This window comes from Mirounga angustirostris, unplaced genomic scaffold, assembly GCF_029215605.1.
Source record: "Mirounga angustirostris isolate CCGP_5_RB_7025 unplaced genomic scaffold, mMirAng1.0.hap1 SCAF_12, whole genome shotgun sequence".
Classification (NCBI taxonomy): domain Eukaryota; kingdom Metazoa; phylum Chordata; class Mammalia; order Carnivora; family Phocidae; genus Mirounga; species Mirounga angustirostris.
This window is the reverse complement of record NW_026991720.1, coordinates 103,476,329-103,501,186: the sequence shown is the minus strand read 5'-3', so window position 1 is coordinate 103,501,186 and position 24,858 is coordinate 103,476,329. Positions and strand designations below refer to the sequence as shown.

General features: G+C 54.1%; 2 protein-coding genes and 1 long non-coding RNA gene across 5 annotated transcripts in view; all 3 read right to left on the bottom strand.

Moving 5' to 3' along the window:
- PKD1L1 (polycystin 1 like 1, transient receptor potential channel interacting) overlaps window positions 1-4,538 on the bottom strand; it is a 138,540-nt gene extending 134,002 nt beyond the window's left edge. The window contains exon 1 of the mRNA XM_064575588.1: window positions 903-4,538. The gene's annotated coding sequence lies outside the window, so the exon portion shown is untranslated. The remainder of the gene's footprint in view (window positions 1-902) is intronic.
- Window positions 4,539-4,766: 228 nt separating this feature from the next.
- HUS1 (HUS1 checkpoint clamp component) lies at window positions 4,767-16,466 on the bottom strand. 3 transcript variants are annotated; one of them, XM_045864972.3, is made up of 8 exons: window positions 16,316-16,466; window positions 15,204-15,331; window positions 14,941-15,117; window positions 13,761-13,868; window positions 12,774-12,848; window positions 8,430-8,529; window positions 6,967-7,086; window positions 4,767-4,983 (listed from the first exon to the last, which is right to left on the bottom strand). In XM_045864972.3, the coding sequence occupies exons 1-8, from the start codon at window positions 16,365-16,367 to the stop codon at window positions 4,901-4,903; spliced, it is 843 nt and encodes a 280-aa protein (XP_045720928.1). In that variant the 5' UTR covers window positions 16,368-16,466; the 3' UTR covers window positions 4,767-4,900. The 3 variants fall into 3 exon arrangements, 2 of the variants coding, with proteins under 2 accessions (XP_045720928.1, XP_064431567.1); XR_010406630.1 differs by having other exon boundaries at window positions 4,954-4,983; window positions 6,967-7,144; XM_064575497.1 differs by lacking the exon at window positions 4,767-4,983 and having other exon boundaries at window positions 7,044-7,181.
- Window positions 8,538-12,138, bottom strand: LOC135362134 (uncharacterized). Its single transcript, XR_010406631.1, has 3 exons — window positions 11,416-12,138; window positions 10,081-10,268; window positions 8,538-9,837 (listed from the first exon to the last, which is right to left on the bottom strand). It is a non-coding gene; the product is annotated as an uncharacterized LOC135362134 (long non-coding RNA).
- Window positions 16,467-24,858: the final 8,392 nt, after the last annotated feature.

The following is a 24,858-nucleotide window of genomic DNA, read 5'->3' as shown; positions in this document are numbered from 1 at the left end:
GTCCTACACACTCAAACACTCGCTGAGTCAGTACGCAGCACCTGTCCCTCTAGAATCTCCTCTTCTCCCCACGGGCTTCAAAAGAAAATTAAATATCCATAAACCGGTATTTAAACACCCTCATAAGTGATCAAGCCCAAATGCCTGGGGCGCTCTGGTTGGGGGGGGGGGTAGGGCTGCCAACCTGATGGCCGGATCTGGTTCCTAATTGTTCTCCCTCCTTCTCCCTCTCCTACCCCCTCCCTCCTCCCTCTTCTTCCCACTCCCTCCTCCTACCTCTTCTCTCCCCCCTCTTCGCTCTACGACCTCCTCCCTCCCTTCTTCTCTTCCACCTTCCTCCCTTCTCCTCTCCCCCTCTACCTCTTCTTCCCCTCCTCTTCCTTCTCATCCCCCCTCCCTCCCTCCCTCCCCCTCCTCCCTCTTCTACCCCCTCCCTTTCCCCTCTCTATCTCTTCTCTCCCCCCTCCCTACTCCCCCCTCCCTCCCCCCCTTATCCCCCACCCCTTTCCCTCTCCTTCTCTGCAAAGTCACAGGGACACTGACAGGACACAGATCATCACAGAAGTCATTATTCAGCACTGAAGACTTCAGTGATCACTTTGATTTTTCTCTTGCAAAATACATTATGAGCAGGAAAATAACACAAGCACTTTTGCATTCACCTTGTTCCAAGGCAGTCATTAAGAAAAGCACAACACACAGATTGGGGGGATTTCATAGGGTCCACAGTACACACTGAGCAGGGGAGGACTGCTGGTGGCACCCCCGTCCTGCGTGGGCCCTGCCCGCTGGTCTCTTTTCTCCTTCGACCTTCTATCTGGAGTAGCTTCTCCCTGAAATCTACACCCATCAAAGCTATTGTTCCAGATAACCGATATATTATAAAATAGAAATAAGATCACCTTTGGAAGCCTTTGCTATGTCCGACCACTCAGGCCACATGATGTAGGTCAAACACTGCGTGTGCTCCTTCAAGAGGCTTCAGGACACGCCCCTGTCCCGGGCCCTCTGGGCAGGGGCCCCTCTAAGCTTCTGGAAGCTCCTGCACAGCCGAGAGCCACCACTGACTCTCCGGGTCACTTCAGACGTGTCCCCTATGAAGGGAGGTCCCCTGCGTCCCCAGGAGCAGTTGAGCCACCAAACACCCCCCAAAGCACCCTGAGCGTGAGGTGACAAGCCGGCACACTCCAGACATTGGTGGAGCCCATGCTGCAGGATCTGGGCCAGGGCGTGAAGGTGAGCAGGGGGCACGGCCCCCACCTCCTTGCAGGCTTGCCCCCAGTGAGAGGAGCAAGACCAAGGGACAAAAGCAGGAGGGGATGCCCTCGCCCCAGTCCCACTGTCACCCTCCCCGCTCCTCCTGCTGGCTGAGGGTGGGGAAGCCCCCACCCAGCAAACCAGACCTGGGGTTTCCCTCCCTAAGGAGGACGGAGGGGTTCCGGCCACCCTCTGCTAGGAGTGCAGCGCTGTGGTCAGGGTGTGCTGGGAAGCGTTGACCAGACCCTCCTGGGCGCCACTGGGCAGGCCCACGAGGACCAGTCTGGGTTCTGGTTTCTAACCCTCCTCCACCACTCAGAAAATGCCTGAGGGCTGCACTTCCCTTCAACCCCACAGAGGCGGCCTCTCTGAGATGCTAAGGCCCGGACCGGACAGGGTTGCAGAGCCGGCGTCTCCCCATGTCTCCCTGCGTCTCCCTGGGTCTCTGATGGAACCAGGGCTCGCTCAGCAGGGCTCGGGGAGGGGGCCCCATCCCCGTGCTCCCAGGGGTCTTCCCTCTGGGCATCACAGATGTGCGAAGCGCCCCCCCCAGCCCAGTAGCCTGGGCCCCAGCGGCTGTCATGCTCTCCTCACCACGCACTCGGGCTAGCCCGGGGTTGGCTCCTTCGCAGGCCGGGACGCAATCATTCTGCAGCGCACTGTTACCTCGTTGACGCACGACTCAGCGACTCAGTGCTGTGACCCTCCTGTGATTTCAACACGACTCGTGAGAGTTTACTTTTCTGCTCAGGAAAGGACACGCGTGAAGATGAAGAGTCTCAAGGCCAATGGTGAGGAAACTGCCTTTGCCAGCGATTACGGACTGCATTCAGATAATAAATACTATGACTCAGTCCCTAAAAATAATTTATTTTTTTGTAACAAAACCGATTGTAAGAGTTTCAGAAGATACTTACGTTTACAAAGACTGAAATGAAACGTTCACAAATAATCAGGTTTAAGCGCTGGTGTATATTTTTCCAACCTTTTTCTATCACCACACACGTGATCATTCTCAGAACCGGAATCCGACGGTAACACACCCGAACCACCCATCATAAACACTGCGCCACATACATCAGTACGCTGTTTCTGTAACGTTACTTTCAGAGCAGGAAATACCGGCAGGTGACAGACTATTTAACAAATCCCCTAGGGATTCATACTTAGACTACTTCAGGACTTTTTAGTACAAGAATACCAGAACCCCCTTGATTATAATCTCTGTGGAAATTCCTATAATCAGAAGTATTGGGTTGAAGGGCACACCGGACTTTTTACGGCTTTCCACACCCAGTCAATACCCAACCAGACCCCAGGGTGTCTGTGGGGTTAATGTAGCCTCTCATCCCATCTGGACAGACTTCCTGCCTCCTGGCTCAAGGACACTGAGAAGCTGAAAAACCCACAGGGGCTCGGGCTTTCTTTCAGACCCCCCACTGGAATCCACATTCAAGGACACGATTGTGTCTTTTCACAATGCAGCCGCGCCCATTGGGCGACATCCACCAAGAACAGGAATGCCACTCAGCGCCTTCACCACCTGGACAGAACCACGCTTCCAGCCCAGGAAAACACGGAGGCCAAGTGCCATGGTCGCTGGAGTAGGTCTTTGCCGGGCCCGGGAGACCCAGGAGGAGGGTGACGCACCGGGTTAGGGATTCTTAAACACGTCTGAGCCTGAGCACCGGGGACAGCCCCATACAGTCACAGCGAGCAGAGCGTGTCTCTAAAGTGCAGGACGCGGGCGAGAGACCTCGGCACTGGGAGGTGTTAGTCTTGAAAATACGTTACCTGTTCAAATGATACTCATGTGTCTAAGCTGAGCTAACAGACCTTCACCGTGGTGCACTGCTCAGTACAGCAGCACGGTGGCTTCCCTAAGCCCGTGGCGGGGGGCCATCCTCGGTCAAGGCTCCAAGAGGCAGAGGCCCAGGCCAGCATGAAGCAGGGAGTGCTGCCGAGAAGCAGAAACAGACCCCCCCACACACCCTGACCCGCAAGGACGGCCTGCGTGGCCATGTGCACACGGAGACCCGGGCTATCCCTAAAACCATCACAATCAGGTATTGTTTAAACAAACAATACATAAATCAGAGGAAAATTACATGTGGTTTTAGGACATTTTAGAAATTGCAAGCGAAGCTGCTTTACTATAGCAGAGTTATAACGAAGATCCTCTTCCCAGACTCATGAAATGATTGGTGGACACTGAGTCTGAAACGCAGGACTCATTATTCCGGCCACGCAGCGGAGCCTGGAGGAGAGGGTTACTGATCAAGTCAGATGCCTGGATCCTAGTCCCATCCCTGCCACGGGCCGTGTGGCCCCGGGCAGGCCACGAAATCCACTCTGCCAAATAAAGAATCCATGTTGCAGAATCTCAAGTATCTGTGCAACTCTGGCTGGACAGACCTGGCCCACAACACCGGACGCCCAAGGACAGGATGCCAAAAATACGCAAGCTACGCGCTGGGGCAGAGAACCGAGACACACCGCGCCAGACAGGCGAAGAGGTGGGCCATTTTACCACTAACTTATACTAAAACCAGTGTTTTATTTCATTATACATTAAACATCATTTAAATAATCAGAAGGAACCAATTTCCCAGATTGGTAACAGACTACTACATTTTCTTCAACCAAAAAAAAAAAAAATTTATAAACTATTTTCAGACCTTGCTTCATTGAACATCATGACTTCTAAGTTTTACCGCTGCAGTCAAAGAGAGGAGAGAGGCTTGACAATTAAAACGGTATGCTGGCTTTCAAGAGTTACCTGAACAAATATTATATCTTATGTGAACTCCCGTTGATAAGCATCCGAAGATGGGCTCAAATGCTGGTTCTGGTTTGACCACGTACTCAGAAAAGGCCACAAAAGAATCTTCCACTTGTGCAGATTTCCCCCTTCTTCCTCTTACCCTAGGCCACAGCCTCACTGCTCGGCTCTGTCACGGGAGTTAAGACACTGTTCACAGTGTCCATCCACAGGGCAGAGGAGACTCCCCCACCATGGGATGTGATGGGACAGGCCATGGGGGATGAGAAAGCAGACCCAGCAGAGCACAGGCCGGCTCGCAAACAGACACACAGACGTGGTCTCAGCCCTGAACACAGGCTCACGGAGCTCTTCTCTGCCTAAATGCACGGGTGTGCTTTCCAGAATGACCGAGCGCTGCACGTGGAAGACAGGGGTGGTAAAGACCGTAACTGGGGGCCCACACAGGTTTCAGGAACCCTGGCAGGTCCGGCAGCTGAGCCCAGGGGCTCTGGCCTTCACGTGGCGCAGTCGGACACCCCTGGACAGCCCCCCTGCTGCTCTGGGTGACCTCTGCGTGCCCAAGGCAGCAGGAGGGCAGCCCTGGCCAGTTATCAGGCTCCGAGGAGCAGAGCCAGAGTTGGGCAGTGTCTGGGAGCCTCAACCTACCTGAAGTCTGGATAAATACATGCTTTTGTCCCCATTTTCCATTTCTTGACAATAAAACAGACACGAGAACAAAGAAGTCACATAAAGTAGTATGTTTATCCAACTATCTTTCGTGAACTCAATTTTTAGCTAAAATACCATGGAGGGAAGAGAAGGAAAATGTACAGACGTGCGTGGCCGTGAGGACACATCGCTCCCGGGCCACGAGTTGGTCTAGGAGAAAGCCGGGATGAAGTACTGCAGGGAAACATCTTCATGGAGCAAATCAAAATGGACAATCTTGTTACTGACAATGTCTGCGGAGAGAAGAAAACCTGTCACCACGAAGACCCCTCTCACTGAGCCCCTACGTCATCTCCTGGAGCCCGGCCTCCTCGTGCTCTGCTCCCCGCCGCGGGACCGGCCCACAGGCAGGGGGGACAAGGCCCAGGACTTGGGTGAAAAGGCCCCATTTACTGAAATCAGGATCCTTCCAGGAAAATGCAGTTTCCCACCCAAGAGCAACCTAAGTGTGCAGAGAAGGCCCAGCACTAGGGCCCACCTCCCCTGGGGGACAGATGTGGTGTGTGCCAAGGTGTAGGAGGGGTGCACATCGCGCCAAGGCCCAGGTCGGGCACCGTGCAGGGTGAAGGGCAAACTTCCCGGGGGGCCGCTTGGTTCAACAGCAGTGAGAGGTGGGGGCGGGAGTGGCGCAGGGAGCCAAGGGCAGGCTGCTCTCCAGGCCTCCGAGGCCAGCAGCTGGGACCACATGGAGCCCATTAGGGTGGGCCAGGCCAAGTGCCAGGCTGAGGAGGGACTGGTCCCAGGGGATGGGGGGGTGGGGAAGGGGCACAGCACCAGCAGAAACACCCCCCAGGAGAGGCAGCAGGTGGAGATGGAGGGCGTGGGGCAGTGACCCCGGAGGGGGTGGGGGCAGTGGATCGGACACCTGGAAGGTGCCACCCCAGGGGCAGAAACTACAGGCGGGAAAGGATAGGAGAAATCCAAATCCAAATTTTGCTGTCACAATCTCCTGGTCCATCTCTGCCACTTTTGGGGGCCCCTAAGTCCCCTTTCTGAGGGCACCAGGAGCTCAGCTGGCCACCTGGCCCAGAACCAACAAGGCCCTCTGTCCTCAGTGGTCCACGAGGGCGTGCTCAAGGGCAATGCCACCCCACCACTGGGCTTTCGCTCTGCACAGGGCACGGCTGGGTTACACTGGGGCCACTCGAAGGGCTCGCCAGGACCACAGCCAGCAGCCTGTCTGGAGCTCGTCAGCAGATGGGGGGACCGTCTTCAGCCTGCGCAGACCCCACGCTGAGGTGCAGCTCCTACCCTCAGCCCCAGGAACAGGCAACAGGCCAGGCCAAGGGTTCTCAGGATGCAGCACACGGGGACACCGGTACCTGCCCCAGGACCCAGCCATTCCAGCGTCTCCATCCCTAACCTGGGCCCTCTGTCCGCACACCACCTCCTGTGCCCCATCAGCCCATCTAGTGCCTTCTGGACGCGCTAACTGCCCTCCCGTGATCTGCTTCGCTGTGTGTCTCTCCTTCTGGAGGGCTGTCGTTCCTTGGCACGGGGCCCTAGAATTCTCTATTCCTTGTCTTGAGTGCTGGCAATCTGCCAACGGTCGGGTGCACACCTGGGCTGTCCTCAGCTCCACTCCCCGGCTGAGTGCTCAGCCTGACAGTTCTTCCATGAAAGGTGGAGCTCCCTCTTGGTTGCCAAGGAGACAGAAAAAGCCTTAAAAAGTTCGGGGGCGAGTAAGCCCTTCCTCATGTGTCAATAAGTGACGAGAGCCAAGAGGCAGGTGCACAGCCAAGTTAGATAGGGCCAACCCCGATCAAGGGACCACTGTGAAAAATCAGGAGGCGAGAGAAAGCCAGACGCCCAGATATGGGACAACTGCAGGAACCACTCAGGTTTAGACCCAGAAAGGCAACAAAGGCAGAGCAGGGGACCTTCAGTCCAAGCCCAATTTATGGGGTCAGGGGCTCCTTGTGTCAGGTCAGACCAACAGGGCAGGACTGGACGATCAGCACCCGTTCTCCAGAAGCTTCTCCCCAGGTACAGACGCCCACACGACGGCCAGGTGAGGCAGCCACAGCCCCGTGCCAAGCCAGCGCGGCGGAGGGCCACCAGGCGCTGCTGAATCCAGGAAAACCCAGACCCCCACCGGCCCTAGAGCACTGGGTCCCTGCGGCTGAGCTGTGTCTGCACTATGAGACCGCATACCGCCGCGAGTCTGCCTCTGATTACGGAATCGGAAACGTGAACAACGATCCCCGCGTACTCACTGCACACGGCCTTCGTGGGATTCACTTGCTGCCCAGCGAGGAACTGCAGGAGCTTCCGGATGTCTATGTGCACCTCAGCCATCTGCTCTGGGTCTCTATCCCGAGAGGCGTCTTCAGAGGCTACAAAGACATGAACAGCTCGGGACGAGACAGGGAAGCTCGGGCAGCGTGATGACAGCTGAAATGAATGATTTGTTTCCGCTGGCTGGCGCAGCCTGGAGACCCACCAAGGTGTGAACACCGTCATGGCCAAGCAAGCAGGTAGCAAGTCCTTCTAAAACACTAGGCAAATTCCCAGCGAATCTTCCTTTACAGTGTCCTGCAATATGACCCACTCTCCCCATTTTCGTCCAAGACACCGGTCCCTATTAGTACCCTGGAACGTACTGAGGAGCAGGACCACACAGAGCTGACCCAAGACCACTCCTTTGAAAGGAGAATGAAAAGAAAGAAAAGATCCTTTTGACCCTGGGCAAGCATCAAAGACAAAACCCTTACCGTAATTTATTAAAATAAAACAAGTAACACCGAAGGCGGTCATTTCACCCAAGAGTTAGCAAAGCCTTAATCGTGTGGACTTCACTTGGCATACACGCCTCACTGTGAAGTAAAACCCTTTGCTGTGCCACTCTGATGGGCCTTTGATAACCCTTCTTGCACTTACACATTTTAACTGTGAAAGTGGTGGGTCTATCGTGTGGTTAAGAATATGCATGGGGGGAGGGGCACCTGGGGGGCTCAGCTGGTGAAGCGTCTGCCTTCAGCTCCGGTCATGATCTCAGGGTCCTGGGATGGAGACCCACACTGCTAGGCTCTACGCTCAGCGGGGGGGTCTGCTTCTCCCTCTCCCTCTGCCCCTCCCCCACTCACTTTCTCTCTAAAATAAATAAAATCTTAAGGGAAAAAAAAAGAACATGCATGGGACTAATCCAGTTTGCACGTCATCAGCGGACTTCCCGGGGCCCCGCCTGCCAACTGCTCTAGCACCCACTAAGTGCGCCGTCCCTGGCCACGAGCTCTGTGGACACCACTTGGGTCCCCCGTTCCCCCAGTCTGGTCAGTTACCCTGTCATTCGCTGCTACTAAATTGGTCCCATGGTCTTTGTTACTGTGTAGGGGAAGAAAACTGTGGTCAGGCGAGGAAAGCTGCCACCTGCTAATCTAATTTCATAAATACTAGGGGCTAAAAGTGGGAGGAAGCAAACCTTGTCTACCTTATGCCATTCCAGGTGAAAAATGGGCAGAACAGGCTACCAGGGTTCCCCAGGGACCACTGGGGCAGGTGCCATTCCTCAGGCCGGGGAGCCTGACCTTCCCCGCACGGGCCGTGCGGGCCTCAGCTGCCTGTTCCCTCCCTAGGCATGAAACTGAGATTTCTTCCGTTTTCCAGGCAGAGAGCTCAGCAAGCTGTGCCACCTGAAACAATGTATTACCCGCAGAACACGAACCTCCAGAAAACTTACCTGATGGAGGGTTCCCCAGGTCTTTAAAGTGAGTTGTAACACACACTAGTTCTGTTTCTATTTTCAAGTTCAATTCTCCACTTAGGTTTGCTTCGATAATCTGCAAATTGAGTTATTTTATAGTCGTAAAAAAGAAAAGGAAAGCAAGGGGGGGGGGACATCAGCTTCTGCCAAACCAGGTGACATGGCAGCCCCATAGCCCTAGACCACTCCCAAGGGCAGCGAGACCCACCGGGCATCCGCAGACACAGAGGATTCCAAAACCCCCGCCGGAAGCGGTGGGACTGGGAGGGGGCATGGGAGGCCTGACCCCAGGTCCCTGGGAAGAGCCAGCGGTGACAGGAAGCCTCGGGAGCAAAAGCGCAAGGTGAGCAGAACGGGGACGTGACGTTTACAGGAGGGAAGGACAGAGAGAGAGAGGTGACGTCGAAGGGGCCGCTACGGGGGAGGCAGCGTGCTGTGGTCACGAGGGACAGAGAACCCTAAGTTCTCGAGCTCCAACCGTCCTGGTCCCACTCCCACCCCGAAAATGAAAACCCGCCCTCTAAGAGGACTCCTAGAAGGACTGTGGTCAAGCCCCACACCAAGACCTTCGGGAAAGACAGAAACAGCGGCTGAAGAGCGCGCTCGGAGACGCAGAGTGACCCGCGGGGGGAACCGCCAATGACGGAAGGGAGAACGCAGAGCCTGAGGCCGAGTCAGGGGAGCTCAGAAGTGCCTGGCCAGGCCTCACGCAGGCACAGGCGGACTCGGAAAGGGAAGGAAACACTTCACCAGCGGAGACCAGACTGGAAGGACAGGAGCAGGGGGGCCCCGGAGTGTTACAAGACAGTGAGGACGACACACAGGACACACAAACTGCCCAGCAGCAACAGAGACCAAAAGACCTGAAGGGGACCCAGCGAAACGAAAGGAGGACTAGCAGTCCACAAGGAGCCCTGGAAACGGCAGAGGGGCAAAGCGCATGAAGGGACGCACCTACGGGGGACACTGCCCGCGCTCCGGGACTGGGGGGACTGGGGGGACTGGGGGGACAGGGGGGAGAGAGGGTTGCTGCCCGCGCGCTGAGGAAAACCGGCCGGAGCGGCCCACAGCGGCTCCAGAGAAGGTCCCTCGCCGCGCCTGTCCCACCACGAAAGCCACACTACTCTCAGTGACACAGAGAGGGCACGCGGCACAAGCCAGGGTGGCCCATCTTGCCAGGCTGACCTCGCCCAGACGGGGACACGAAGCAACGCGGCTCCCGCAAGTCCCTCCCAAGTGGCCGGCTAGACGACAGCTCGACGAGCCCACGGGCCGTTCGCTGTCCCTGTGCGGTGCAAACGGCACCCCACACTTACACGGGGCTGCGGGGGCAGAGTCCCGGGGAACCGCTTTACGCTCTGACAACGGAGACGTGGTGCACCTGCTACAAGTGGGAGGGGAACGTGCAAGTTAGAAGCTCGCCCACGGCCTTATTCTTTAAACGGCCAAACCTGTGTCCTAACTACCACCACAAAACCTCGAGAATTTCCTGGGAACATAACCCCTTACTTAAAAACCAAGCTCACGGGTTGGGCTGGGTGACTTGGGCTCGGTGACAGGCGCCGGCCACCCCCCGGTACCCGCCCTCCCTCCCATCCCTGCCCGTGACATTTCCAAGGTCACTCACAGCACTCCTTTCAAGCTCCAGCCTCCCCCACCAACCAGCAGGCTTTTGTAAGGGGACAAGATCCACCAGTGAAGTTCAGAGAGATCCGCCCGCAGCATGCTGTACTTCTCTCCGGGACGTCGGCACCTGCCCCTTCCTAAAGGCCGCAGGTCTTCGGGAATCCACATAGCCGTTTGCAAGGCGGAGTTCTGTTCACCCACCAACACAGGACACCCATGGGAAGACATGGGGCAGCAGAGGTCTGAGACCCGGGGGCAGCAGAGGGCGCCCTGCCCACACGGCTCTGGGCTCTGGGGCCACCACGTCTCTATACATAGTGAGCACGGTCTAGTATTCCTCATTCCTGTTCCCTAACAGTGGTGAACTCTTGAGGATTTCTCGTTCTAGAAACAAACCTGAAAACCTGTCTGAACTTGAGTGAGCACTTATCTCTGAGGGTTTTTTTTTTTTTTTTTAAAGATTTTATTTATTCATTTGATACAGAGATACAGAGAGAGAACATGAGCAGGGAGAGAGGCAGAGGGAGAGGGAGAAGCAGGCTCCCCGCTGAGCCAGGAGCCCTATGTGGGGCTCGATCCCAGGACCCCAGGATCATGACCTGAGCCGAAGGCAGACGCTTAACCATCTGAGCCACCCAGGCGCCCCTCTGAGGGGTTTTTTTAAGATTTTATTTTTAAGTCATCTCTACCCCCAATGTGGGGCTTGAACTCATGACTATGAGACTGTGAGCAGGAGGCCCACCAGAAGCCGGGCACGGACTCACATGCTCCACGGACTGAGCTGGCCAGGTGCCCCGGAGGCTTTGGAAATTAAATAGAAAACAGCCCTCCAACTACCTGTTGCATCATCTCAGAAACGTGCCCTCAAATGTTAAGTGCTTGCTGTCAACTTTACAAGCGAACCTAGAAATATACTGTCGTATTTCTATGCCCACCCTCCTGAAATCCAGAAACAATGCCTGACTGAAATAATATAAAACAGCCTGTAGGTTCTAATTGCTTTTGAAAAACAGTGATTTATATAAAGATTTAATTCAGGAAAGCAGCTTGCCATGGTTTGAGACTCACTTCAGCCTTCCAGGCTGTTCTCGGCTTTCTTCCAAGTCCTAACACCCAAGTGATCACACATTAAACCCCCTCCCTGAGCACCCCCAGTGTCACCCCACCAAAACGCAGTGAGGGAAGGAATGAAGGGCTAGTTCTCTGAGCGCTGGTCACTGTCATCGGGAACACCCCCCGCTCCAGCGCTACTCCCTCTCTTACGGGTCTGGATAACACCCTACTTCTTCCCGCGATTTCTTGAGCGATAATCACCTACCACTTCTGGAAGACTGACCCAGTGTGCTGGGCACCCAACAGGAAGTGCCTCTCCGCGCCCAGAGAGCAGCAAGGCCCCCGTGAAGCCGCGCTATCCTGCCCGCTTCTGGTGACACCTGGCACGGCTCCCACGGGTCCCACAGGCTGCGCGATGCAGCTGGGAAGGGCCCCGCATCTGTGTGGCCCTGAGGACTCCCCCTTGGTCACCATGTCACGACGCCGTCACTCCTGCTTTAACCACGAAGCTGACATGTGGCTCTGCGAAGGTGCTTCTGAGCTAGGAGGCGAGGCAGAGCAGGACAGAGCTCCCACCACGGCCACCGACACGGCGCCTGGACGTGCATGGGGACTGGGCCCCAGACCCCAGGCACACCTCCTGAACCAGAACCTCAGCTGGCCTCACGAGACCCCCGAAGCTGGAGCGGGAGGGGGACCACCGGAAGCCTGGCGTGGTCTCCTGCCGGCCCGTGCAGGTCTCCCCTGCTCCTGCACAATTGCCCCACGCACCGCCCTGTGGGCCGCACCCCTCCCTGCAGGAGGTGGGGGAAGGGCAGGTGTCTCAGCGAGGGCGTCTGACCACCTCTGGGCTGAGCCCCCTCCTTCCCACTCTTTCTCTCCCTACGACCTTCAGATGCGGAATTCTGGTCACCAAGTCACGCTCGCTGTGTGTTTGGCCACTCTGGAACACTTGCTCCCGAGTATTCTAGACTGTAGCAGCCACGCCATGAAATCTCGGTTTTTACACATTCTGGAGGCACAAAAAACACCTCTGATAACTCTGTCTGGGCCACTCTGCTGAGTCATTTCCACTGGACCGAAAGAACAAACAACCAGAGCCTTGGATTAATTGCCCTGCCTTTTCCCTCCTGGGCCACGCTGAGCCTCTTGGAGGTGCCCAGAGCCGGCCCAGAGGAAGCTCCCAGCGTGACAACCAGATCAACAGAAGCCACAGGAGAACATGGACATTCTGGGGCTAAGTGGACAGGACATTCCACTCCCGGCCAACACCAGTGATTCATTCAGGAGATACACGTTAGCAGATGAAATATGGAATGTGCTGGCTAAGACGTAAGGAACCAAGGCCCAAACTGTTGAACATATTCTTAATGTGCCATGGAGTAAATAGGAGGGATGAAGGCAAACACGAAACTCTCCCCAGTGAAGGGAGCGGAGAAGCGCTCGGACAGGGATCCACAGGCGGCTGTGGATCGGCGGGCTCTCCGCATGGGCCGGGTCCCTGGAGCCCCCGGGACACCACCAGGTGAGCGTAAAGGCATCCACGCCTCCGCCAGGCCAGGCCTCCTCCCAGGCACACAGCCTGAATCGAACACTTCTGAAAGACATTGACTACGCTTTTCTAAAGAAGGCATCACTTACAAGGTGATTGCTGATGTTTTTCATTTTTTCCACGATGCTCTTCATCGTCTTCAAGACTGGTAAATAAATACTAACCTACAAAACCAACGAGACACATCAGAAGGGTTAAAAAAACATGAACACAGTCAAGTACAGACAGGTGCTCGCTAACTGCGTTTGGAATGTGTGTCTGCTTAAACGCTCTGAAATCCTGTTGTAAAGCTGTCTGAATAAAGCTTCTTTCAAAACACGGAAAGAAAAAAACTTTTCAACTTTGCTCCCTCCTGCTGGCCTCTGGTTACCTGGGCGACCGCGTCCCTGTGGGCATTCTCCCAGGGCCAGGATGTAGCCCTTCAGCTGAGATGCCGCTGCACGCGCCCAGGGGATGACACTCAGCGCCCGCGGGGGCCCGTCCTCTGAGGGGCCGGAGCCACGCACTGGGCCTCCTCCCACCCTGACGGACACCGCGAGCAAGCCTGGCCCTGGCGGGGGCGCCGGCTTCCGAACGATACCCGAGGTGGCGCGGTCGGCGCAGGGGCCTTCCAGCAAGAGTCAATAGTCTAAACCAACCCCTTTTCAGCATTTCTTCCAGAAACTGTGAGCAAGAGGCAGAGGGCCCTTTGGTATCATCGCTCCTCTGAGGGGCTCTGGGATTCCTGCCAGCAGGACTGCAGGAGCCCCCTCTTGGCCCCTGCTGAACCGACTGTCCCCGCAAGTGCTACTTTAGGTTAGTTTTACTCAAGCACAACGATCCAAGCACTTCGCTCTCCGGTGTGTAGAGTGTGGCGTTTCTACTATATGCAACACTGTCTTAAGATGTTTTACGTAAACAGTGAAAGGCAAATACTGCAAGATTTTCCTGGAGTGTTCTTTAAAAATGACTAGTGTTTCCCCTCAGGTACTATACAATTTTTAAATAAAATATACTGCGAGCCCAGAACTAACATCAGGGAATTCTAATCACACCACAGAACACATCATGAGCGGAAGACGATGGGCATCACTCACATCGGAAACTGGGACTGTAGGTTCTTGCAAATCCTTCCACAATTTTCTAGGAATAACCTTAACAGGGATGTCATGTGTCACAATGCGGCTACTGCTCGACACAGATAACTGCCAAGAGAAAAATTAAAACATATTTCCATAGTGTCAACATTAAATAAGCAAACAGAGTAACCGAAAGATAAACAGACATTGATACCAAATCTAAGTGGAATGTTCTTAATTCCTTCATCAAAGTCCATTCACCAAATATTTATGGCGGACCTGTTCTGCTCGGAGTCCCGTAAGGAGTTGGACACGTGGTGAATAAGACAGGTCCCCATGTTCCAGGGGCCCACATGGGTCAATAAGCAAGAAACCAACACACACAGGGGTGTCTGCCTTCGGCTCAGGTTATGATCCCAGGGTAGTGGGATCGAGTCCTGTGTCAGGCTGCCTGTTTCTCCCTCTCCCTCTGCTGCCCCCCCTGCATGCTCTCTCTCTCTCTCTCTCAAATAAGTAAATAATCTTTTTTAAAAAAGCTGCAGCGTGAGGGAAGGTGGGGAGGAGCAGCACCAGGCTGCAGGTTTCAGGGAGCCAGAAGGGGAGACATTCCAAGCAGGAGCCCCAGGGTCCCCAAAGTCTGGGAGCTGGGCAAGAAGGGGACACTCCGGGGAACCATTTGGACGGTGGTAGTTGGCGATTTGGCTCCAAGACAGGTGGGGCCAGGCGTGCAGGGCTCTGGACATCACTGTAAGACATGTGAACGCTGTCCTGTGAGCCAGGAGGGCCTGTGGGGTGTGTGTCCCGAGGAGAGCCAGGTGACAGAGGCTTCTGGAAACAGCACTGAAAACGTGTGCATTCTGGGAGAACGAGAGGTCACCCAAAGGTGTCACAGAGGAGGTGGGGAAAACCCCTCCACGGTGGAACTGGATGGAAAGCATGATTCTGTGCGGGGATATGCAGACGGGAGAAGGTGCAGGAATGCTCTGGTTCGGGAAAAGACAGGGTCCTAGCTGAATGCAATATGATCACAACACTATTAAAATACGAGGAGGCCTGACTCCAACAGAAAGCAAGTATGCGTGCACACATCTTTCCTTTTAATAAAACCAACTAGCTTTCTCCATATCGCTGAAACACCTAGATTTACAGGCACTTGTATCCCTTCTGGGAAGTGTCCGAAATGCTCCCTCCTGCTCACCAGCTCTATAGAGACCGTGAGGCAGGGAAAGTGTTTATTCGTCAGCTTGATCTTCAAGGCTCTGGCATTCTGGGCCGTTTTCAATGCTCGAGATAAATTTTCCGACATCAGCTCTAAATAGATGGCGTTGTTTTCCGCAGACACCCCCTCCATTTGGAATTCACGGAAGAAGTTCTCCTAAGGGAAGGAAAAGCAGGGCCCTGTGTGGCCTCTCCGGTGGCCCCGGGGGTGGAGTCCCCAGGCCTCCAGCACCGCCTGCTCACCTGTTCCAGCTCACACCACATGCTCACCCCTCCGCTGGCCATTTTGTCCGAGAGGATGAAGTTCAGCTTCTGCGGGCTGATGCGGAGCGTGCAGGTTTTGGCAAGCTTGGCTATCATGGCGCTGACCCCTGCGGCGGGGTAAAGCCAGGAATCAGCGGGAAGCACCGCGAGTGTTCCAGGGCGGAACAGCTGGGACCACTGCAGTGGCCGGGTGCCACCGCCCGGTCAGAGACCACCCTGTCTGCTGGTCCCCCGCAGAAAGCCCTCTGATACCGAGGTCATGCCGGCCTGCCCGCAGCCCTGCCAGATGAGGAAAGCCAGCTGGGGGGTTAACTGGCCCCCAGCTGAGGGGTTCACTCACTCAACCGGCACTGAGGCCCACAGGGGGCTGCAGCCTGGAGGCCAGCGCCAGGCTGGGCACCCACAGGACGGAGGACCCCTGGGGCCCCACCACCAGGGCATGTCTGCACTGGGAGAAGCTACCTGACCCAGATCAACCTGGGGAATAAGCCTCGGCGGCCTGGCGCCTGCTCTCCTGCCCGCCAGGTCCCAACCCCGACCACCCGGGTCATCCACCCCAGGGAAGCCTCATCCACCTGCAGGGCTCCCTCCTGAGGGGCATTCTCGCCCCTCTGGCCCCACAGCCCGCGCTCCCGCGCCCCCGACCTTCCCGCGGGCCCCGTCCCCGTCCCCCAGCCCCCCGCCCCTCCCGCCGCCCCCGTCCCCCAGTCCCGCGCCCCCGACCCTCCCGCGGCCCCCATCCCCGTCCCCCAGTCCCGCGCCCCCGACCCTCCCGCGGCCCCCGTCGCCGTCCCCCACCCCCGCGCCCCCGACCCTCCCGCGGCCCCCGTCGCCGTCCCCCACCCCCGCGCCCCCGACCCTCCCGCGGCCCCCGTCCCCTTCCCCCAGCCGCGCGCCCCCGACCCTCCCGCGGCCCCCGTCCCCTTCCCCCAGCCGCGCGCCCCGACCCTCCCGCGGCCCCCTCCTCCCTCACCGCCCCTCCCCATACCCCCTCCTCCCGGGGCCCCAGCCGCGCGCGCGGCCTGCTTCCGGTCCGCCCGCCCCTCTCCGCCCCTCTCCGCCCCCCGCGGCGGCCGCGGCCCCCCGCTCACGCGTGAAGTGGTTCAGACAGGCCGCGTCCACGATCTTGGCCCGAAACTTCATGACGGGACGCGGGCCCGCACCGCGCGTCGGTTGGCGGCGACCCGGGTCTCCTCCTGAGCGTCCCGCCGGAAACGCCGCCGCGCGCGTATTGGTTCCGCCGCCCGGCCCGCCCCCGGGGAGGCGGGGACCCCAGGGTCACGCCCCCTGGGAGGCGGGGACCCCAGGGTCACGCCCCCTGGAAGGCGGGGATCCCAGGGTCACGCCCCCGGGGAGGCGGAGACCCCCAGGGTCACGCCCCCTGGGAGGCGGGGATCCCAGGGTCACGCCCCCGGGGAGGCGGAGACCCCAGGGTCACGCCCCCTGGGAGGCGGGGTTTGGGGGTCAGGTCTGCGGGAGAGGCGGGTCCCGCGTCTCACTCCGGGTCACACCTCCTTGAAGGCGGGGATCCAGGGTCACGCCCCGGGGGAGGCGGGGTCCAGGGTCGGGTCTCCAGGAGAGGCGGGTCCCGGGTCACACACTCCGGGTCACATCCCTGGGAGGGCGAGGTCCGGGATCACGTCCTCGGGTGAGGTCGGGTTTCGGGTCACATCCACAGAGGTCGGGGTCCAGGGCCATGACCGCGGGGGAGGGGGCGTGCCGGGGTCACGTTCCCGTCACCTCCGGGGTGAAGGGGGTCTGTGGTCCGTCCCCGGCGGGCTGGTCTCGGGTCATGCCCCGGCTAGTGACTCCGCAATCCTCAACCCCCCAGGAATGAGAAGTGTTCTGAGGATTCACATTTTGGAAGAACTTTCTGACACCTCTTCCCGATTGTTATAAGACATTAAAAATGAAATCAATCGTTTATTTATAAAGGATTAAATAAAATTATCACTTAAATATATACCTCCCTGACCTAGGGCAGCCTTAGAATCCCCTACTGGCTCTGATGACAGCACCTTGGTGAATTACGGTTTTACATTTAAATTTTTAAATTGTGATCGTTAACCCTTAAAAATAAAAGTCCGCTTTTTTTACCAACAAAAAACAAGGGTTTATTCACTGGAATAGCAGAAAGGAGAGGAATGCTATTTTATGGAGAAGAAAGAGGAAATTGGGAGGAGTTGTTGTGAATGACCGTCTATCAGAGGAAAGCAGGATAAGCAAATAAGAGGAAAGCAAATAAGAACCTACAAACTTGTTTTAACTTGACATGTAGAATCAAGATGTGAAAAATAATACAAAGTATTTGAAATGTGTAAAATACAAAAATTACAAACAATTCTGCCTATTTTAAGACTATAACATGAAGCTAAATTCCAGTCTACATTGTAATATAGAAGTGTTTACCAAACCAAATGTGATATAATGTCACTTTTAATTTTTTTGTGAACAAAACATGCTTTTTTTTATTATGGCATAAATTAATTTTAAAATAGATAAGTTATTACATGAGGTGGTTGCTGTGGAGATGACAGAAATATAAAGAATGTATCTAAATAAGCTTTGTAAACAATGTTTCATAGAATACTGATTTTCATTTTTATTTTTTTAAAGGTTTTATTTTTAAGCTATCTTTACATCCAACGTGGCTCGAACTCACGACCCTAAGATCAAGAGTCACACGCTCCACCGACTGAGCCAGGCAGGAGCCCCTGATCTTTACTTTAAATGACTTAATTTTACGCCATAAAAAATAAAACAATTTTTTAAACTTGCTAAGAAGACTTCCATGATAATGCATTCTGCGTAGACAAAGACCCAAATAATCTAGGGAATTGTGACCCAATGGTTATAAAATTAAGCTGTAATGATCTTTTCCAGAAAGAAAAAAGGGATCTTACATAAGAAGTCTTCCAGTTTCCTTAAACTAAATAGGTTTAGCAAACTAATAATTTCAGTTCTGATAATCAAATATATGGACACTACTTCCCTCCATTTTTTCCGAATGATTGTGAAGTAAGGAACAAGACCACCAGAGATCTCTAGAAACCCGTGTGGGCTACTGAGTTTTCTCATTCATGTTACTATCAGTCCGGCTGGTAAACAGCTTCCCGATGTAAAAAAAGCCGCACCTCAGGGGTTAGTAAATCAGACAGAGGATGATCTGGGGAACAGTGTTGATGTTGTTCATTATGTTTGTGTCCTGTGCGGGGAAATGCCCTAATTTTGTCCTCAAATGGTAATACAACCAGAGGGTAGCTGTTGCCCAAAGCTCTGTGTGCCCAGTGTGGGTCAGGTGCTTGCTGTCTTCTCCAGTCCCTGCGGGGAGGACTGTTTGCAGTCCCAGTGTTACCAGTTAGTGTCGGAAATCTTACCCCAGGGGAAAGAGACTGGCACGGCTCAGAGCTTCTGCATCGGATGTGACAGGCAATATTTATCTTTTCTTTTTCTTTTACATGAAAACACATAAAATGAAGGAAAGCATACTGTAGACGTGGCTTGAGGGCATGTCTTTTGAGAATTGTGCCGGGTTAAGGGATGGTTTTGCTTAAATGGCTTTTCAAAGTCTGCTCATCTTTTAGATGCTGAAGGAAAAATACTTCCATAAATTTCATAAACATTTTTAGAATTAACGTTTATGGAGCCCGTGACAACTGTTATGCACAGTGCTCGGGGTTGGGGTGCTTTCTTTTGTAAGATTTTATTTATTTGTCAGAGAGAGAGCACAAGCAGGGGGGAGCGGGAGAGGAGAAGCAGGCCTCCCGCTGAGCAGGGAGCCCGATGTGGGGCTTGATCCCAGGACTCTGAGATCATGACCTGAGCTGAAGGCAGACGTTTCACTGACTGAGCCCCCCAGGTTCCCCAGGGTTTGGGTTCTGAGGAAGGGGACAGCCACTACTCAGGACAAGGGAGACCAGCATTTGTTGGCTGTCTCCTGTCTTTCATATACAAGGTACTGTCGAAATACAGTCCATACGGGAGGAGTTAGAGAACCATCACTTTGATGACAAACCCCAGAAGGCAGTTGCTATTACCCCCAGTTGAAAGATGGGGGACTGCGGAGAATGAGCAATGTGCGCCATGGCATCAGGGTAGATGGGTAGGTGGGGTGGCTTCCTGGCCGGTTTCCCGGGCTGGTTGCTGCAGGTTGAGGGTCAGACTTCTGCCCCACGTGTGAGTTCTGGCCACCGTCTGTGTGTGCATCCAGCCTCTCGTGATGTTGCCAGCATTAACTAACAGAGGGGGCTCTGCCGTCTTGGAGTCTTCTTTCAGGACCTGGGACCGGGATCCTGAGAAACTCTGTCAGAAAATGGGCAGTGTCTCAGTCACACGGATGTGTAAGAAACTCCCCCCAAACTGGTGGCTGTGGTGTCTTCATGAGTCTGGCCTCTTCTGCTTGCACCTGGGCATCCCTGTGAGGCTGCATTCAGCTGGGGACTGGCTTCGGGGGACCTCCCACACACACCTGATGGTTGGTGCTGGGTGTGGCCCGGGGCACCTCCTTCTGCTCCCTGTGGCCCCCCATCCTCCTGGCAGGGTGATTCTGGACTGTGGTCCAAGGAGACGGCAGAAGCAGCAGGGTCTCCAGAATTCCTACAACATCACTTCTGTCTCGTTCCATCGGTCAATGCAAGTCACAGGCCAGCCTAGATACAAGGAGGCAGAGGACCAGACCGCACCTCTGGATGGGAAGAGTGGCCAAGTGGAACAGCCAAGGGGCGTGCATATGGGATGCAGAGGGAGGACTCTGTGCCCCTAGAACAGCCTCCTGCCAGGCTACGGTCATGTGTGAGGCTTGAGAGAGAGGAGCTTACATGCCGTTTCCTGTCCTCGTGTTCCAAGATCTCCAGGTAACTTCATAAGACCTCCCATCACTTGTACTGGGCTTGTCACAGGGCATTTCTCTTACAACCCAAACTGCCTGTCCTAGAACACTGCCCAAGGTTGTAGTGCTTGTTAGCTTTGAAACTGATCATGACCCTGCATCTCCCGATGTCAAGCCTGCACTCCAAATTCATGCCACCCCAGAGAGTCATGCTCACCAGCTGAAACAGAATTCTATCATTGGTTCCCCAACCTGGGGAGGGCCTCAGGGGCACCAAGGGATGCTGTGGATGCCAACGTCATTCCCACCAAGTGCTGGTACGTGCCCAGACTTACTAGCTCACCTGCCCTACAATGCTCTTGCAAAACGACCTCCACGCTGGTGGCTTGGAAGTGATTGTATCATTCACTCCCTAAGAGCAGTGGCCACTTGGGGATCCCCCATCCTAAGGGACCAACTTAGCCCTTCCTCCACAGCTTCGATTCCCCTGTCTCCCCCTCCATCCCACCACCTCCCTCCATCACCCCATCCCCACCCCACGACCCTGATCCCCACCTGGACAATTGCACAACTCCCTGTCCAGTCTGTGTGTGTCCACTCTTGGGCCATCTGCTCAGTTCTCCAGCGGAAGCCAAATGGACACGTCTAAACTCACAGTTGATCCCCAGTGTCCCCAAAAGCATCATTCCTCAAGTAGAGCCTAAAATCTTTACTCTCTTGTCCAGCCTCATGGCATGTCACTTTTGCAAAGCTCTTCAACTTCCTTTCATGCCTCGAAACACCACAAGTGTGTCTCCTTATAGAAACATGACTACCCCACACGTGTCCCCCTCGCCCCGAGTCCCCGCGTGGCGGCTCCCGTGTGGCTTCATGGTTTCGCCGAAGAGTCAGCTTCTCCACGGAAGTGCCATGTATCAGGTGGACTACCTGTTGGCTGATGGGAAGCACGCATCCACAGGGCATTGTCCCCTAGAGCAGATCGGAGCATCCCATGGTCCTGAGGCTCGCTAAGTGGACCTTGTGCTCAAGGGAGGCTCAGAAAGGACTGAGGGCCTGAATCCTGTGCTGGACCGTTCCCCTCTGGTGACAAAGTGAAAGGCATACCCTACCATGGTGCCATGCCTACGTCCTCACGCTCAGGAATGTGCAGGCCAGCGTCCTGGCGTCTGGCTTCTCTACTTCCATCCTGGGGGCGCCCTGGCTTCCAGAAGGGCCAGGGACTTCCCTTGTGTGCCCAGGGCAGTGAGGAGACCGGTCAAGCTGGGGACTCCTGGCCCGGATCTCTCGCTTGCCAGAAGCTGCCCCACTTCGTATTTGCATTTCCTTCTTGTTCGAATTTTCTTCCTTCCATTTCTGTTGCTTATTCTCCCTTCACATGACATGTTTCACCATTGACTGATTTAGGATCTCCCTTTCCCCCTTGGCCACGGTGAAATAAGACAGTACACATGTCCAGCTCCTGGCACACAGCTCTGAAGACCCCGTCACTTCCTAAGAGACAAGAACACTAGCAGCATCTTACGCCCTAATACCTGGTCTTGGGCCCCATGCCTGACACAGAGCTCCTCAGCCTCTTTTGAATCTCCTGGGTGAGAGGAGCACCTTTGATTTAATGAGGTGAGTCTTGGTGCGCCCCTGGATGGGGGCTGATCACCAGAGAAAGCCCAAGCCCTGATCAGAAGCCTGGAACTTGCTGTCCGACCCTCTATTCTCCAGAGGGGAAAGAGGGGCTGGACATGGAGTTAGTGATTGATCAAGCCTCCTTAAAAATCCCAACAGTGTGGGGTTTAGAGAGCTTCTGCATTGGTGGACACGTCCATGTGCCGGGAGGGTGACGCACCCCAACACCACAGGAACAGAAGCCTGTGTGCCTGGGACCCTTCCAGACCTCACCCTATGTATCTCCTTGGCTGTTATTCTGTGTTCTTTATTACATAATAAACTGGTAGGTATCCGTTATCTCCCCCAGGTCTGCGTTCTGGCAAATAATTGATTCCAAGGGAGGCAGGTGGTCACTGGAACCTCCAAATGGTAGCCAAGTTAGACAGAAATTGTGGTTAACCTGAGAACCCGCTACTTGGCCTCTGAGGGGAGGGCAGTCTCGTGGGACTGAGCCCTTTACCTGTCGGGTCTGCGCGGAGACTCTGCTTAGTGTCAGAATGGAGTTGAATCGTAGGCACCCAGCTGGTGTCATCGAATTGCTTGGAGTTGGGGGAAACATAGCCCACATCTGGTGTCACAAGTCTTCTGAGTGTGGTCGTCATGTGAGAGTAAAGGAGAAACACACAGAAATGAGTTTTTCCTTTACAAACATCATGGCGGGGGGTGCCTGGGTGGCTCAATCTGGGAAGCGTCCGACTCTTGATTTCAGCTCAGGTCATGATCTCAGAATGGTGAGATCGAGCCCTGTGTCAGGCTCCGTGCTGAGAGTGGACTCTGTTTGGGATGCTCTCTCTCCCTCCACCTCTGCCCCTCCCCCTGCTTGTGTGCTCTCTCTTATTCTTAAAAAAAAAAAAAAAAACAACAACCATCATGTAACAAAGCAAGAGACTATGTCATAAAGATTTGATGTCTGAATAGGTAATATTTTCCCATGGTTTGAAAACAAAATATTGGGGGCACCTGGGGGGCTCAGTCGTTAAGCGTCTGCCTTCGGCTCGGGTCATGATCCTGGGGTCCTGGGGTCAAGCCCTGCATCGGGCTCCCTGCCCAGCGGGAGGCCTGCTTCTCCCTCTCCCACTCCCCCTGCTTGTGTTCTCTCTGTCACTGTGTCTCTCTCTGTCAAATAAATAAATAAAATCTTAAAAAAAAAAAAGAAAACAAAATATTTTATAGTAGATGGGGAGCAGCAAGGTCCCCATCTATGTGGGAATCCTCCTGGTAAACACTACTGATGAGGGCGCCTGGGTGGCTCAGTTGGTTGAGCGACTGCCTTCGGCTCGGGTCGTGATCCTGGAGTCCCGGGTTTGAGTCCCGCATCGGGCTCCCCACTCAGTGGGGAGTCTGCTTCTCCCTCTGACCCTCTCCCCTCTCATGCTCTCTCTCACTCTCTCTCTCTCAAATAAAGAAATAAAATCTTAAAAAAAAAAAACACTGCAGGGCGCCTGGGTGGCTCAGTTGGTTGAGCGACTGCCTTCGGTTCAGGTCATGATCCTGGAGTCCCGGGATCGAGTTCCGCATCGGGCTCCTTGCTCAGCGAGGAGTCTGCTTCTCCCTCTGACCCTCCCCCCGTCATGCTCTCTCTCTCATTCTCTCTCTCTCAAATAAATAAATAAAATCTTTAAAAATAAACATTGCTGATGAATACCTTTATATGTACATATATATGTATATTTTTTGTACATGACAATGTGTTGAGTCAGAGGGTATATTCATCTCTCATGTTGATAGATATTTTCAAGTTCTGTCCGGAATGGCTGTGCCTGTTCACATTTTCACCAGCAACGTGTGGGAGCCTGTTTTTCTAAGCCTTTCCCATAAAATATTACCAAACTTTTGAATTTTTCTAATTTCACTGCTGAGACATGGTATCCCTGGGTCACTTTTGCCATTTCTTTTCAAACAAACAAGTTCGAATACCTTTTCATGTGTTTCTGTGAGCCCTCGGTTCACACTTTTGGGCCATTTTCCTGTGGTTCTTGATATTATTATTGCCTTGTTGAGACTCTTGACATATTGGAAAGTTACTCTTTATGATGTCAATGGCAAACCTTTATTTTTCTATTTTAAGCTTTTGTCAGCCACGCTGTCTTTTTGTTCTGATGTACTAGGATATATATCTTCTCTTTTGTGGCTTCTGCAGCTTGAATCATATTTAGAAAGTCTTCCTCTATCCAATGCCACACAGGAATTACCGCAAGTTTTCTTGTTATATCTTTATGGTTTAATTACACCCGTAAATCTTTTACCACGTTGGGAGTTCATCACGTTGTGAAGTGAGGAATACGGATGCAACTCTGTTTTCCTAATGAGCAGATAATTACCCCCATCCCCTTTAGATGGCCCCTTATTGTATACACTACGTTCCCCATAGATAGAGATCTATTTCTGACACAGCAGAAAGACTTTTGTGTCCGTTCCATTGGTCTGTCAATGTTCTAAGACCCCACAGTTAATTAGTGTTTATACCTCTTTCCTTGATGACTCTGGGATACCAGTCCCAGTCCGTGGGGTTTTCCTCTTCCACACAAGAAATTGTCCAACACCAGCTGGGTGTCCTATAATGCAACTCAAGTTGGACACGGTCTCCCTGGAGATGGCATCAGGCCCCACATGCTAAGGGCTCGGTCCCACAAGACAGCCTCTCCTTCTCTTTCACAATTCCAGGATGTCCCCTGTGTTCCTGGCCTACTGGCTATAAACTGGGGTTCCCACGATCCCCTCCTTAGGTTTAATGAACTTGCTGGAATGGTTCAGAGAACTAAGAGACAGTTTACTTAGTGGATCGCCAGTCTATTATAAAAGGGTAGGGGCACCTGAGTGGCTCAGTCAGTTAAGCATCCGACTCTTGATTTCAGCTCAGGTCTGGATCTCAGGGTTGTGAGATTGAGCACCGTCTTGGGCACCGAGGTCAACTGAAGACTTTCTCTCTCCCTCTCCCTTTGCCCCTCCCCTGCTAATGCTTGCGCGCTCGCTCGCTCTCTCAAATAAATAAATTAATCTTTTAAAAAGTAATAAATAAATCTTTAAAAATAAATAAATAAAAAATAAAAAAAATAAAAAGTAATAAATAAAAAGATATAACTCAGAAACAGCCAGAAAGAAGAGCTGCACAGGGTGAGGTCTAGGGAAAGGGCGTGGTGCTTC